We start from the raw sequence: 15,991 nt of genomic DNA on the forward strand, positions 1-15,991 counted from the left end.
ATTGAAATACACTATCAAGACAAGTGAACAACTAATTAAGATACACTGTCAAAACAGGTCATTTACTATATGAATATGTAGAACGCTATCAAAATAATTGAGTTGATCATCCTGAAATTGAAATGCACTATGAAAAAATTGAAATGCATCATCGGGTGGGAATAACTAAGATGTGCTATCATAATAGTTGAGATATATTACCATAATAGTTGAGATACATTATTAGGATAGTTGAGATGTACTGTCTGAAAAATTGAAATGCACAAGAAATCTGTATATAATTATAAAAGAGATAATAAGAAAAGCATGAAGATAGAACATAAAAGGAAAGAAAATGAAGAATGTGGTCGGCATATTCCCCATACATAGCTGCTCCTAACTGGGCAAAGTCTTACTTTACACTTGGGCGATGAAATAAAAAGAATGAAGAAAATAGAAAAACAAGATGGTTGTGGGCCACTTTTGGCCTGTCTAGAGTAGGGTACGTGGGGGAAGGTTTTAGCCTGGCCAGAGATTAGAACAAATGAAAAGAAGATCCTGCAAAAGTTTACACTCACGGGCCTCAGCCACCAGCTAACAAATGCATACGCTAAGTTGGAGGTGTTTCATTTCCTCATTCCTTGTGGCGATCAGCCTAGTTACAATTTTGTGGTAGAACAGATTTAATTAAACCCGAATTTGCAAATAAACCACAAACAAATTTCCCGAAATTAATCCCAAAGCCCAATCAGACTGTTTTGCTGCTACTGCCTGGCGGATGGGCTGCGCGTCCACACCACCCTGCCGTCACCGAAGCCGCAGGCTATCCCCCTCGTCGGTCGCGCCCACGGAGGCGCCGGCGTGGCCGACGACGCCGCCACGGCCTGCCGCTGCCCGTCGCCGAGCAGCACGGGGCGGCGGCAGAGCGGGCACTCCGGGCGCAGCGGCAGCCACCTGCCGATGCAGTCGGCGTGGAACGCGTGGCCGCACGCCGGCAGCGCCCGCACCGCCGCCGGCTCGGGGCCCGAGCGCCCCTCCTCCTCCGCTCCAGCCGTCGGCAGCTCGGACAGGCACACCGCGCACTCGCGCGGCGGGGCCGGCGAAGAAACCGCCTCCACCTCCGGCGCCACCGTGGCGCCGCTCCGCGCCTCGTCGTCGTTCGACGACGACGTCGTGATGAGGGCCAGAACGGCGGTCGCGCAGGCGGCCACGGTCACGGCGCCCGCGGCGGCGGCGGCGGCCATTTCGGCGGCCGGCGTCGGCGAATGGATTCTAAGGTTCTTGGTGCTTTGCGTGCGTGCGGCGGTGTCGGTAGCGATGCGTGCAGGTGTATATAGCCGCGAGACGGCGACGTGGGCGCAGCAACGCCAGCTCGCTCGCGCCCCAAGGGTGAGGTGCGGTGAGGGGAGCACATCGCACAACCGAAAGGCCCCCCGACATGCATGAAAGCGACCTTGTATCCATTCTTTCTCCATTTTTCTTTCCCCAATGCTTAAAGAAAGGGGATATGATGTGCGGATTAAGCAGCTGGCTTTGGGAACCTGATCTGATCCGGGTCGTTGTTGAAAGCCGTTTGTTACATTAATTTCATAGATGAATGGTATGATTGGGTAGTAGGTTATAATATATGTGCTGCTTAAATATTTCATGTGTTCCTGCACCTGCCCAATCATTCAGATTGTTTGGATCCACTTTATTTGCTATAGGATCGAAGATTTGAATGTATTCGTTCGCGCATGCTGAATTTTAACAGCTGATGGGACAATTTTGGCATTGACCGATGCCCAAAACTGAGTTCTATACCGCCAAGGATACGGGCATACGGCGTCTTCGTTCAACCAAGTCGTCTTCCTCCGTTAGAAAAGAAAAAAGACGATGGAAGAAATAGACCAAGTCGTCCAAAGCTAGGGAACTTTCATCGTGCGGCGTCGATATCAATCCACAATGTCGATGTTTTACAGAAGAACTGTACAGCTTGCGTTCCATTGGCATTGGAGAACCCTGCATCGACGATCATCCAAGATACAGGTGGCAAAAGAGCCACCTGCTGCGTGTATAGCTGCAACCTCTGATATTTCCCAGGGGTCGCTATGATCCAATAGGGTAATAGATCATATACTTCATATATTTCATATATTTTAAATAAAGAGTAAAATGCACTGGGGTCCTTAAACTAGTTGGTCTGTTCTGTTTAGGTCCATGAACTTCGAAAATGCATTTATAGGTCCACAATCTATTCAAGTGTGTCATCTAGGTCCAATTCAGCCACGCCATACCCTAGAAGCTGATGTGGCAGGTTGACTGTGCGGTGACGTGGATCCTTACATGTGGGGCCCCTATGTCGGCCTCCTCCCTTCTTCTTCCTCCCTCGGCCTGCGCGAGCCCCTACGTGGCGGCGGGACGGCGGCCATGGCGCGTGGGTGCACGGCGGGGTGACCACGGCTGCGAGGCGGAGCTCCGCGCGTGCGCGGGCTGGCGCTAGCCCCTGCCCCCGGCGGCGGAGCTCGCGGTGCCCGCTCCTGCCCCCCGGCGGCTTGGCTCCTCAAGCGAGCGGCTTGCGCGGATGGCGTTCGCAGAGGGCGGCGGGGAGGGCGGCGCGGACAGGATCCCGCGGGATCCGGCGCTCCTACCTCCTCGGCGGGGATCCGGTGGCGCCACCTCCTGCCTTGGCCGGCGCCCCTCCTCGCGGCTCGGTGGCCTGCGACGGGCGCGCCCCCTCGCTGCTCTCACGGCGGGCTGGAGCAGAGGGAGGCCCGCCGCCGCCTCCTTGACACCGCCGTCTTCCGCACCTCCTCTGCGTCGCCGGTGCCAGCGCGTGGGCCAGCTCGAGGTGGGGAGGGGCGGCGCGGCTCACTGCTCTGCGTGAGCAGGGAGGACACTCGCCCACCGCGCGTGCCCGGCCCTGCTCACCACGGAGCAGGGGCCGCGGCGGCGCCCTGCTCTGCCCCCCCGTGAGCTCGAGCGGGAGGGAGAGGGAGGGAGGAGGGAGGGAGAGGGAGAGGGAGGGAGGGAAAGGGAGAGGGAGGGAGGAGGGGCCGCCGTTGCCATGGCCGCGCCATGACCCGCCATGGCCGGCGGCCAGAGAGACGGCCCGAGCTCGATCCGCGCTGCCAGGGGCGGGGCAACGCCACGCAGCGCGCAGATCCGGCTGGCGGCGGGGCGCCTCCGTGGCGAGGGAGGAGGAGGAGGACCGGGGCGGCGTGGCGAGGGAGGATGGGAGAGGCCACGGCAGCGTGGAGCTGAGGCCGGAGGAGGAAGAAGAAGGGAGGAGGCCGACATAGGGGCCCCACATGTAAGGATCCACGTCACCGCACAGTCAACCTGCCACATCAGCTTCTAGGGTATGGCGTGGCTGAATTGGACCTAGATGACACACTTGAATAGATTGTGGACCTATAAATGCATTTTCGAAGTTCATGGACCTAAACAGAACAGACCAACTAGTTTAAGGACCCCCAGTGCATTTTACTCTTAAATAAATAATAACGTTTATTTGGACAAGCTAAATTTCAAAAATAAACTAATTAGCTTATACCAAATATCATTCATCATGTAAGGACGACAGAGCGGAGTCATGGAGAGAGTAGTATACATGCTTAATGAACTCCTTAAAATCCTCGTGGCGTGGCAGAAGCCCTGGAAGGTTCAGTTTTTTATTCAAGTAACAATGTTGAGAAATCATGCCTTCGAATTGTGAAAAAGAAAGAAATTAACTGTGTACGGATCATCATTCTATTTCCACTATTTTTATCAAACATATTTAATATTTACCCACTGTTTTAAATAGCGGGCTATAGCGATGCTATAGCGGCGCTATAGCGGTTTTCGCGGAGCTGCCGCTATGAGCACTACAGTACAAAATAGCGCGCTATATCGGGATATAGCGGGCTATAGCGGCGCTAATAGCGTTTTGAGGATCCTACCGCTAAATCCTATAGCCTGCGATTTAAAACATTATATTTACCTTAGCTTTTCCCTCTAAGAGGCAAAAAAAACACACAGAAAAACCCTACCTTACTCATGGTTAATGGCATGCTTCGTTGTTGACTAATCTATCAATTTTATTTTTACGTACAAAGAGAATTACTGATTACTTTGGAGGGAAAGAAGTTAAACTTGTAGATGCGCCTTATCCTTTTTTTTTTTTGAACAAGACGGCGCAAATTTTCCTATGGCAGCCTGGTACGTAGGGGTGGTAATGGGCCATGGCCCTAATGGCCTCTTCACAGCCCAATAAAGCCCTTAAAATTTTTAGTTCAAAAATACATATATTTAGAACCGGGCTCTTTTAGGGCCCGATCCTTAGATTTTTTAGTTTAAAATATTGGACCCTTTACCACCCCTACTAGTACGGCCTATCGCGAGATGGGCCAGCTACTTCGATATGCGGTCTTACATATTTTGGGCTGATGGGATTGCGTCATAAGTGTGAGTGTGATGGGCCTGCAATAAAGTGGCGCTGCGCTAATCACCTGGGCCGTTGAAGAGCCCACATGCCGCCATATCCTTTATTTTTCCCATAACGCGCTACTGGTCGCGTGGATGGTGGAGTGCGCGACCTGCGTGCAAGCGCGGCCAGGGGCTGCTCGGAGCAGCGCGGGCTGGTGTGAGCCGTCCGGTCGCACAAGCTCTGCCCGTTCCAAATTTTCTGTTTTGGATCAAAATTGGTCCATTAAATTAGCCCATAATTAAATTTGTTTTAGAAAAAAATTGTTCTGTAACAATTTTTTAATTGTTCTAGCAATACAAAAAAATTGTTTAAGAAAAAAATTGTTTCGGAATAAAAAATAGTTATTGGGTCTTATGCGATGGTTTGACTGCCAGTAGCCCGGGCTACTCCTAACATTTGCGAGAGCGGCTTGGCCCATCTAGTGTGTTTTTGTTTTTTTACAAGTGTTGGACCACGCCACATGGGTTGCTTTTGCTAATGCAAGCCATGGCCCATGGGTCGCAACCTGAGTAGGTCAAATTTTGGCACAACACGATCACATGCATTGAATATTTGGACCAAGAGAGAGTCTGCTTAGAAAATATTGACAGCATGTGAGGTTTTAAACTAACTAACGATGGGTTAAAATGATAAAATTATAGGAATATATTGTATATTCTAGCACATAAGAGTACTTCTTAATTTACTAATCCATCTACTATAATATTCTTGCAATAAATACAATAAAATAAGCTCCAAATACACGTGTTTGAACGTTAATTTTTTTAAAAAATATATAACTTGATATGAAAGTCTTTAAATACGTTGGAACATAGGATATAAAGTATAAATTGATATATGGTCTCTATAAAAGTCAAGACATAATCTCTACGTAAGTTGTGACTTGACATATACATAAGTTGACACGCAGCTTGCTTGTCCATAAATTGCTCAAATACTATTACATATAAGTTAAGACAACGTAAGTTGTGACTTGACATATACATAAGTTGACACGTAGCTTGTACATAAATTGCTCAAATACTAGTACATATAAATTAAGACAACTGTTATTTTGTGAGCTGACTCTTTAAAAAGTACTACACCTAACCTAGGTAACTTGTACGGTGCCAAAACACATAAGTTTGTACACTGTCACTGCACAAGTTGATACACATAATTTGACATCTAGCATATACATAAATTGTTACATGATCTATATAAGTTGTTACAAACATAATGCACAACTTGATAGTACAAATAAAATAGCCTCAAAATATATGTAAATTGGATCTTGTTTCGTAGACCTCGCTCTAAGAAATACAACATTGCAACTAGAATAAAATTTGAACCCGTTATGCGAGAGATATCATCATTTAAAGAGAATAGAGAAGCAAGTATAAATAAATAAGGAGTGCTAATGTCACCCGCATGTTTTCCACCTCTCATCACGTCCGCAAGACTGCATCGCTTCACTGATTGGTTTGCTTATTATGCATAGCACTTATGTAGGATTGCGAGGCGGAACGGGTTGCACCTTAACCCAGTCCTTTTCCCAGTTATCTATTATTTTAATATAATAGTATTAAAAAAAGTCACCACGTTCGCCGAGAGGGTCTAGAAATTCTCACGTTAATCTAAAAAATAGAAGAATATGCACCGTTAGATTTTATAAAGATCTAACGGTTTATATTATTCTAAAGAATCCATACACATAAAAATCCATATTAGATAAAAAAAATTATATTTCCTCTTAATACTCGGACACCACCATGAAAGGTAACACGTTTCTAGCTAGAATAAAAAGTGGAAACATCACCTCATAAATGCATGTTCGTTTTGAAAAAAAATCCGCTGCTCAGGTCTGTGAGAGACTCTAACACATATTATCACACTTATAATATATAAATAAAGCACAATACATTAGTACAATTAACTTTATCTTGCAGGGACACATTTTCTCAGCCAGATCGCCAGGGATTCGTCAACTGAACTGTCCTGATAGTATTTTCTAGCCGAAAGGATTAGTCCATCTCCTCTCTGCTAGATCGCCTTCTCTCGGCCAGATTGCTAGGGATTCGTCAACTGAATCACATATATTTGAAGAGCGGCAATCAGCTAGCACATGAAGTTTGGACAAGACTAGTAGACTAGCACATCAAATGTGTTATCTGGATCCAACATGCTACTACAAAAGTTTGTGATATCCAAAGATCATCCACAACTCTTCACTTTTTTTTTGTCAAATTTTGTACACTGCTCCAAAGGTTATGTCTAAATATTTGCACCATTACTAAAGGATCTACTACGCTCATCGACAAGAGGAGAAAGATACTATCTCAGGATGCTACTCAACACCATCAAATAAAGGATGCACATCATACGCACAAATAACAACAGTAGACCGAGTGGTACACCCAACATTTAAAGCAGCACGGAAGGCGATGAGTTTTCTAGATGATGACAATGAGTGGATTGAGTGCATAAAGAAAGCGGCTGCTCGAGCAACAGGAACACAACTACAACAGCTCTTCGTCACTATACTAACACACTATGAAGTTGCACTTTGCCACTATACTAACACACTAGGAAGTTACAAAACCAAAAATTGCTATGGGAGTTGGCCTGGGAAGCACACTCAAAAGATATCCAGCACAAGCGAAGAATAAATCTAAACTTTCCAACATTGCAGTTGACTGCTTCTTAGAAGAAAGCATATACTTTGACAAAAATAGAGAAACTGATGAGACAATCAGGAAGGTCACTAAAGGATTGCCAAGCACAGGTGATATAGAAGAACTTAAAAAATAGATTGATGAATGAAGAGCTTAACTACGATAGCCCGGTCGGTAGGACGTCCAGATGGGAACCTCCATGTCAGGAGTTCGACTCCCGCTTTGCAGAAAAAAAAATCCCCTCACCTGTTTCCATTTTCAAAGTATAGTTTGGGGTCTGGCCTAACTCACAAGGTAACGGGACACTATGTATAGGTGGGGGCAGGGGGTCGGGGGTTTTCTTGACATGTGTGAGAAGATCTTCTTAATACAATGACATGGAGGCGGTCTCCCCCCGGTCAAGTTTTTTTTAGGGGCAAAAACTTGAGCATTATGAACAATCTCAACTCTGAGCTAAAAAAACATGTGATACTATAATAGAGTCGGTCAACAAGGGGCTAAGAAATTAAATATTTGTCAATGGCTATGTGATCACGACGAAGCTATGATCCGAAGGGAAGATAGTACTAGCCATCACATCATGTGGTATAGCTGCTCTTCTACTCTAAGGTGGCAGAACAACACACTCCAGATTCAGAATTCTAATTAACATAATAGATAAATCAAGGTGTGAAATCAACAAGTCAAAAACGTGTGAAATCAAGCAAGGAACCCCTATCACATAACTGCTCAAGAAGACGAATCTAATTCTGTGGGATGAAGCTCCAATAGCAACAGAAATTGCATCAAGGCACTAGACAAAAACCTCAAAGACATACTTAGATTTAACAACGAGAACAGCGACAAAGAGAAATACTCGAAGGGATAATGACCGTTGTGCTCTAGGAGGAGACTTCCGCAAATCCTTCATGTTGTTCCCAAAGGGAGAAGAGAGCACATAGTCAACGCATATATCAAGCGCTCATATCTCTGGAACCACTTTGAAGTTTACAACCTCGCAAAGATCATGGAGCTCAGATGTATATCTAACGATAAAAACAATAGGAGGTCAAGGATTTTGCTGAGTGAAGACTGAATATGGGTGATGGGATCAGAACTCATCATATGAAGGAGACGAGTGGATCCAAATCCCAAGTGACCTGATGCTAGGCAAAACACCTATTCAGACATGTTTACTAACTACCGAGACCCAAAATTTCTTGAGGAAAGAGTATACATGCCAAAAAAATGAAACGGTAGATGAGATAAATGAGTACATAATGAGCCAAATAGAAAGCGAAGAAGTGATGTACCATAGATCAGACATGTGCAAAGCATCTACAAGCAACAGCATGAAACCCAATGACATTTTTCATCAGCTTGAAGTTCTCTGGAATCCCAAACCATGAGCTTAGGCTGAAAGTTGGCCAACCAGTGATGCTCCTTGAACATATCAACCAGACACCAGCTTTATGCAGTGGTACAAGAATAATAATAAATCAACTTGAAAACAAATATATCAAGGCAAAAATAATTACAGGAACATATGTGGGCCAAAAAGTATACATATCCCGCATCATCATGTCGCCAAGTGACTCTAAGTGGCCATTCATACTGAAAAGAAGGCAAAATCTCCCTCTATCTGCTTCGCAATGACCATCAATTAGTGCTAGGTCGGGTAAGTCTCTAAACACAGTTGGATTACATTTACCTAAACAGATTTTCTACTATGGTCAGTTATATGTAGCATTATCTAGGGTCACACACAGAAAATGGCTGAAGGTGCTCATAGATGACTCTGGAATGTCACGGACAAAATGAAGCTAAAAACATTGTGTACAAAAGATCTTCTAATCAATTAAAGAAATATAGTGTATGCATCTTCTCAAATACATGTCAAATTTTAAATGACGGCTTTGCAAAAACATATATTTCGATGCAAAACTACTTAAATATAAGTGCATCAACGTAAAGTGTAATGTGCACTATTGAATTGCATATTTAAATAAGTTTGTCCATGTCGGCGTGAGGCTTCATGCTCTGGCTCTTGATGCTGACGTGCATGCTGCTGTTCGGTTAGGTTGGGCAATAGGGCTCGGCATCCCCAGCTATGCTTGTGGCAGCAACTGCGAAACTTGCTATGGAAAAACTAAAGAATCTCTTCTTCCACTGTTAAGCGCCAACGCCGGAGCCTGGGCCGGAGCCAGCAGCCGCATCCGCTTAATCCACAGGCAGAGCCAACACAAGGCTGTGACACCCCAGCCCAGGGCTTAATAGGATTAATAGGATACTCATACAAACAAGTTGTAACTTCTTTTCCGAAAGCCGATCTCCAAAGAACTCCAAGGTTAAGCGTGCTTGGCCCGGAGAAATTTAGAGATGGGTAACCGATCGGGAAGTTCTTCCGGGTGCGCACGAGTGAGGACAAAGTGTGCAGAAAAGACTAGTGTTGGTCTGTGAGGGCAGTCTATGTCCTAAAAAGCAGTCAGATGTAAGCGGGCCCGGTCTCGGAGAGGCGGGACGTTACAGAATGGTATCAGAGCCGACTCTCGCGGTTTCACGGGCACGTACAGGCGTAAGTGCGCAAGCATGAGCACGGTCGCGTGGGGGCGCAGATGCCACCGGCATGTAGACGGGCGCGTGGCGGGTCAGTGCGCGGGCATCTGGGATGCGCCGTTGGCACTGAACGCACGGACGTGGCACATGGGGTCGTTGGCACTGGACGTACGGGACATGGCCAAGAGAGGACGTTCCTGACTTGGGATTGACCGACGAGGACGTCGGCCTCTTAAGGGGGTGAGTATGTGACACCCCAGCCCAAGGCTTAATAGGATTAATAGGATATTCATACAAACTTGACCGACGAGGACGTCGGCCTCTTAAGGGGATGAGTATGTGACACCCCAGCCCAGGGCTTAATAGGATTAATAGGATATTCATACAAACTTGACCAACGAGGACGTCGGCCTCTTAAGGGGGTGAGTATGTGACACCCCAGCCCATGGCTTAATAGAATTAATAGGATATTCATACAAACAAATTGCAACTTTTTTTCCCGAAAGCCGATCTCCAAAGAACTCCGAGGTTCAGCGTGTTTGGCCCGGAGAAATTTGGAGATGGGTGACCGACCAAGAAGTTCTTCCCGGGTGCGCACGAGTGAGGACAAAGTGTGCAGAAAAAACTAGTGTTGGTCTGTGAGGGCAGTCTATGTCCTAGAAAGCGCCAGATGTAAGCGGGCCTGGCCTCGGAGAGGCGGGACGTTACAAAGGCAAGCGGGATGAGCGCCTGCAACCTGGCGAGCGACGGACCAAGTGCGGAGTACAAGCAAGGACGGGGAGCAAGGAGATCTGGAATAGGAGGGAGATAAGCCACGCCCCCAAAGAACTAGACAGACTGTGAGAAACACTACATCCCTCTGCATGGTGCGAGAGCCACGAGAGCGCCACGAAAAGCTAATTTGCTTGGATCCACGCCGAGATGCCCTGATCAATTTGCGTCCTCTAGATCTTAATTTCTGAATTCATGGATGCTCTGGAAGGATTGGGGAGGAAGGGAAGGATGGGAAAGGGGAACAATAGAGTTGTCTTTCTCCGTGCGCTCGTGTGACTAATTAGTTAGTTGGGCTGCAAGCACCCCCCAAATCAAATGTTAAATACATTTAGGCTAAATATCGAATAACAAAACTAATTTACACATAAAGAAACATATATTTAAAAGAACAGTTTTTGGATGAAATAAGACAAAATTAAACTATGACAATCATTTACTCTAGCAAGGCGCTGAAAATTTTAGCTATGTGGACACAGATAGCTTTAGGAAAAAAATTATCCATATTAAACTAACATAAAATAATTAAATAATAAAACTTTAACAAATTTAAAATAATAACAAAAATAAAACTAGCTACCCGCGCTATTTGCGTGGGCCACCATGCTAGTTATTTATTAATACAAGTGTGAAAATCCTACTCCGTAGTATTATTACACATGCCGCCGCCACCACGCAAGCACACTACACCTACACACTTAGCGATGCATCTCTTATCGCACAAAGCCTACCGATAAATCTGTGAAAACACCCGCGCCTTTATAGGGTAAATCACAACCATCAAACTATAGCATTTGACGGCAGGGATCACAACACACCAGAGAGCATACCATCGAATCTGCGTGGCACCGTCACATGATGGGCACCACGCCTTTGAGCAATCGAGCTCTGCTCCGCTGATTTGATGTAAAGTGGAATCCTACTAGGTTTTGACCCTTAAGTTGGTGCGGAAGCAGTTCCTCTGTAGTACTGCAGCACTACAATCTGCGGAGGAGAGGGACTATAAGGTGCTCGTGCTAACGCTACGGGTCCATTGCAAAAGTACACAAAATAACACATGACCCATAGTCCAAAGTAAAAAAAAATTATGTAGTCCAAAATAAAAAAAATTATATAGTCAAACCCTTGTCAATCTTGTAGGAGCCGTAGTAGCGACAAGCATAAGTAGGAGCCGTACATAAAGGCACCCTTGTCAATCTTGTAATCGATTTAGTAAGAAGCACCAACAGCCTTAGACTGACTTCAACAGTCAAGGTGCATTCACGAGAGGCAAAACGAGTTTGCCTCTCGTGAACAGTGGATGCAGCCTGCCCGGACGGATCCTATCTCCAACACACGGAGGCAAAAGCAAAAATGTCATCCGCGCCGCCGCGAGGAGCTCGAGCGCGCGCCGCCGCTCCGTGCCGTGCCCAGCTCCGCGTGCCCTGCCGCCGGCCCGCCTTGCCTCGCCGCGCTCGCTCGAGCTCCGCAGCCGCGCCGGTGCCGGACACCCGCTGCAACCGCCGCACCTCCACCTCCCCGCCCGCCTCCGGCCACCTCAGCCTCGCCCGCGCGCGCGCCGTCGCGGCCCGTCCTGCGCGCGCCATCGCGGCCCGGCACGGGAGAGAGAAGGGAGAGCGCCCCCGTGCGCCGTCGCATGGCCTCCGCGGCGAGGAGGAGCGGGGAGGCAGCGGAGAAGGGGCGTAGGGCGAGCGGAGCGGAGCCATGGCGAGCGCGCGCCGCCGTCCGCGTCGTGCTCCGCCGGCCGCGGAGGACCCTGGCCGCGAAGGGCTCGGGCTCCCTCCTCCCTCGCCACGCCGGCCGAGCGGTGGCGGCTCCCTCCTCCCACCTCCGCCCCACCCCGGACGAGGGACGCAGCCTAGCTCGCCGCGGCGCGGAGGTCGTGGGGGAGGAGCTCCCGCGCCATGCCGCGCGCCAGCACGACGTACGTGGTCGCCGTGGCCATCGCACCCGCTCAAGGTTGCAAGGCGGCGGCCCCGGATCGACACGCCGCCCCCGGATTCACCCGCCGCTCTGCTCCTCCGTCGGCCTGGAGAGGGAGGGAGGCGGCGGGAGGACGGGCCGGCGGCGGAGGAACAGGAGGAGGCCAGCCATGGCCTTCCCCGCGTCAAGGTGGCGGAGCTCGAGGCCAGCCGACCCGAGCCGCTGCGGGCGGAGCTCGAGGCCGCCATTGGCCTCCGGTGCTCGAGCTCCAGGGGCCAGCGCGGAGAGGGAGGGAGGGAGCGGCGGCGACCGCGGCTATGGCCTGGATGGGGCGGCGGCGAGGAGGGGTCGGCGGCGACCACGGCTCGCCTGGCCCCGCGGGCTGTATGCCTTCGAGGAGAGAGGAGAGGTCGTTTGCATGCGCTGTTGGATGCCCGTTCGGCGATGCACAGTATCATCGCGGAGGCATATATGCTTTTGCGAATGGCTGTTGGAGTCCATCTTAGACTGACCCCAATAGCGCGGAGGCATATATTTTTTGCCTCGCGCTGGCTACTGTGCATGTTCGCGCGAGGCTACTGTGCATGTTCGCTCCCTCCTGCAACAGTTCATGCATCGTGCGATGCTTTTTCCCTTCGGATGCATCTCGATCTGCAGGACGGGGGCGAATGGTGACGACGACCCGGCGCGGAGGCGGGCGGAACCCGGCGGGGACGCCGGAGCGGGCGGCGAAGGAGAAGAGCTCATGCCGACGGCGGGATGGGGAGGAGGTGGGATGGGGACGAGGCGGCCTCCCGACGACGGAGGGCGAGGCCGCTCCGCGGAGGCCCGCTCCGCGTCCAGCTCCTGCCGCAGGCCGTGCGTCGCCGCCTTCGCGGCCTCCTTCTCCCCCCGCAGCAGTGCCGCCGCGGCCTCCAGCTCCTCCACCCGCCGGATCAGCTCCTCCGCCGCCGCCGGCTCCCCTCCCCCCGCCTTAGGCGACAGCTCCGCTAGATCCATGGAGGCATGTAGCATGCCGCCGTCGGGGTCATGCCGCGGATCCCACCGCCGCCGTGGGGGAGCTAACGGCTGGCGCGGCGGTCGCATGCCGATCGAGCGCAGCGACGCTGGCGTGGTGGAGGGGGAGGAGGAGTCCAGCGACAACGACCGCGTGGCCGGGCTGGAGCAGGACGCCGACGGCTACCACCTGGCGGAGGAGGTGGTCCACCACCAGCGGCGGAGGCGGCCGTCAAGGCCTCGTTAGAGGAGAGGTCCGCGGAGGCGAGCGGCGCGGCGGAGGCCTCCGCGGAGGGGCCCGCAGCAGGGTTCCCCGCAGCCCGCCGCCGCCGGCCGTGGGGCTCGATGCGGGAACCGGCCCCGCCGGCGCGCGGTCCGCCTCGCGCTCCTCTTGCTCCGCCTCCCTCCTTCCCCGCGCGGCGCGTTGGGAGCACGGCCGGGACGGCACCGTGCCCGGGCGGCGGAGGTCGAGCTTGGCCTCGAGGTCGAGCTTGGCAACGCGGAGGTCGAGCTTCCCCTCGAGGTCGAGCTTGGCGGCGTCATGGCTCGAAGGAGTGGGACACGTAGGAGGCCGGCGCACTGGCGCGGGCGCGCGGGCGGAACGGGCGAGCAAGGCCCCGGCGGCGACCGGCGAGGCGGTGGCCGAATCGTGCGGATTCAGCCTGCGCGACGCTCGGCGCATGATTTTATTATGGGAAAAAAGAGAGAACTGATTGGGGAGGGGTAAAGGAGTTTGGCTTGGGAATCGAACCTTGACCGTAGCAGAATTAGGCCTCTGCGGGAGGGGGGAGGAGCGTTGAAGCCGCGTGGATCCATATACCTCTGCGGGATTGTGTTGAAGCCTTCCAAGGGAGATTGGGAGCCATGGATTATAATGGTATAGCAAATCTGGGTACAATTTTTTGGTGCACTGCTCCCTAACTCTCTCAGCGGGGGGCATTTTTGTGGGTGGCCATAGAATAATTCGTTTGGTGCTTTAGGAGGTAGACTAATGTGTGGGCTCCACTGTAGTCGGATAGTTGGGCCCACATGTCAGTTGATGAGTTCCCCTAAAATACTGCACTGGAGGCTCGTGGGTGAGGGCTGCCCTGCCTTGTCTTGTCGGCTATCGCTCGAGTCAGTTTGGTGGTCCGTATGGCGTGAGGCTTTGCTTGGTGGTTGACCAACCGGACCTCAGCTGCATGTCCAATGTCGTCACAGTGTCACAGGAGCACCGAATAGGTCGAGAGTGTCGGTGTCAGTTGGTGGCATAGCTATCGTACTCGTTTCTCAGCCGATCGGGGTCCTTCGTTCTATGCATTGCCTAGAGAGGCCAACTGATGGGAGCAAGGCGGTTGCCCGATCGGCGACTCCGATACAAGAGGAATCAGGCGCCGATTTTTTCTGCACACAAGCGCAGGGAAGCAAAGGAGGGAGAAGTGATGCTGCGGCGGAGGATGGAAGAGGAGGCTCGATTTCTTCTGACGAAACCCACAGGCGGCGCAAGCTGCTTCCCACTGCATCAAGCGCAAGCAGCAAGAAGGCAGGTGCCGGGCCTCCGTGGACACACTGTGGCATGCATGAGGCCATAATCGTGCAGAAGCAAGATCCAGAGCAGCCAGAGGTGGTAACGGGCCATAGTCCTAGTGAACTCTTCACAGCCCAACATTACTCTTAAATTTATTAGTTCAAAATTGTGTTATATTAGAGCCTAGTCTTTTTAGGACCCGATTTTTAGATTTTCTAGTTTAAAATCTTGAACTCTTTACCTAAGAGCAGCCCGTGTAAGAGGCACGCAGTCCTCCAATCGAGCCATGGAGCATCGACAGAAACAATAGGCAAGGAGATAACGATGAAAGGCCAAAATAACATGCAGACATGGACGACGCAGCCCAGTTAACGAAGCCAACCCAAAGCAAGAGCGGTGCACATCATGGATGCGTCCGCCAATGCAGAGACGAACCGAGCAACGGACAGGCGGAGCACCGCGAGTGGCTGGTGCAAAGGCTTCCGGAGGCCTCCTTTTGGTCCAGCGATGTAAGTTTACAAACTAGCGCGTTTCGTTGTCAAAACCACATATGCACAATGAAAAAGTTCGACTCCCTGTAAAAATACGCCCAGGGGCCGCCGATTCTTGGCTCTATAAACCTGGTACAATGATATGGTTAGATAGGAGTGTTATATTGGAAGGGAATTAAATCGCTAATATATAGCCGGGTTTGTTTTTCTCTGAAATTAAAGTAGCAGTGCCGGACAAAAACAGAACTGATTAATAACTATCTACTGTTTGTCTTTGATTGGTCACGAGTGGTGGAAAGCCATTTTTACAGTAGCAGGAACTTCTCCAATAAGTTAAACTCGGGACTGATGATCTCTGCAACAAACTTTTCTTAGTCGTCAACACAGGCCATCATCCTTATGTACGCTATCGATTTGACAAAGGTCGGCTGCTTCAGCTGGTGCCATGCCATCCGTCGTCTTGTGGATACCAAAGTCATGCAGACACTTAGAACAACCCTAGCTAGCTAGTAGGTACTGTAGCATCCAAGCTTGCATGGTACTCCAAAACCCATGTGCCCCTCTCTTGGCCTCTTTTCTTCGGATCAGCTAGAGCGGCTAAGAACAGTACCACTTCACGTCACCTAATGACAGAAAAAAACATGGATGATGTGCCATGCATATCACGGTAAAAGGGAGACATGAT

General features: G+C 50.4%; 1 protein-coding gene across 1 annotated transcript; it reads right to left on the bottom strand.

Annotated features, from left to right (window-relative positions):
• Positions 1-335: 335 nt before the first annotated feature.
• Positions 336-1,385, bottom strand: LOC120652121 (RING-H2 finger protein ATL64-like). Its single transcript, XM_039929836.1, has one exon. It carries the CDS (start codon positions 1,221-1,223, stop codon positions 744-746), a length of 480 nt encoding a protein of 159 aa, XP_039785770.1. The 5' UTR covers positions 1,224-1,385; the 3' UTR covers positions 336-743.
• Between the last annotated feature and the right edge of the window lie 14,606 nt (positions 1,386-15,991).

The sequence above is a fragment of the Panicum virgatum genome, chromosome 9K (genome assembly GCF_016808335.1).
Source record: "Panicum virgatum strain AP13 chromosome 9K, P.virgatum_v5, whole genome shotgun sequence".
NCBI classification, from domain to species: Eukaryota; Viridiplantae; Streptophyta; class Magnoliopsida; order Poales; family Poaceae; genus Panicum; species Panicum virgatum.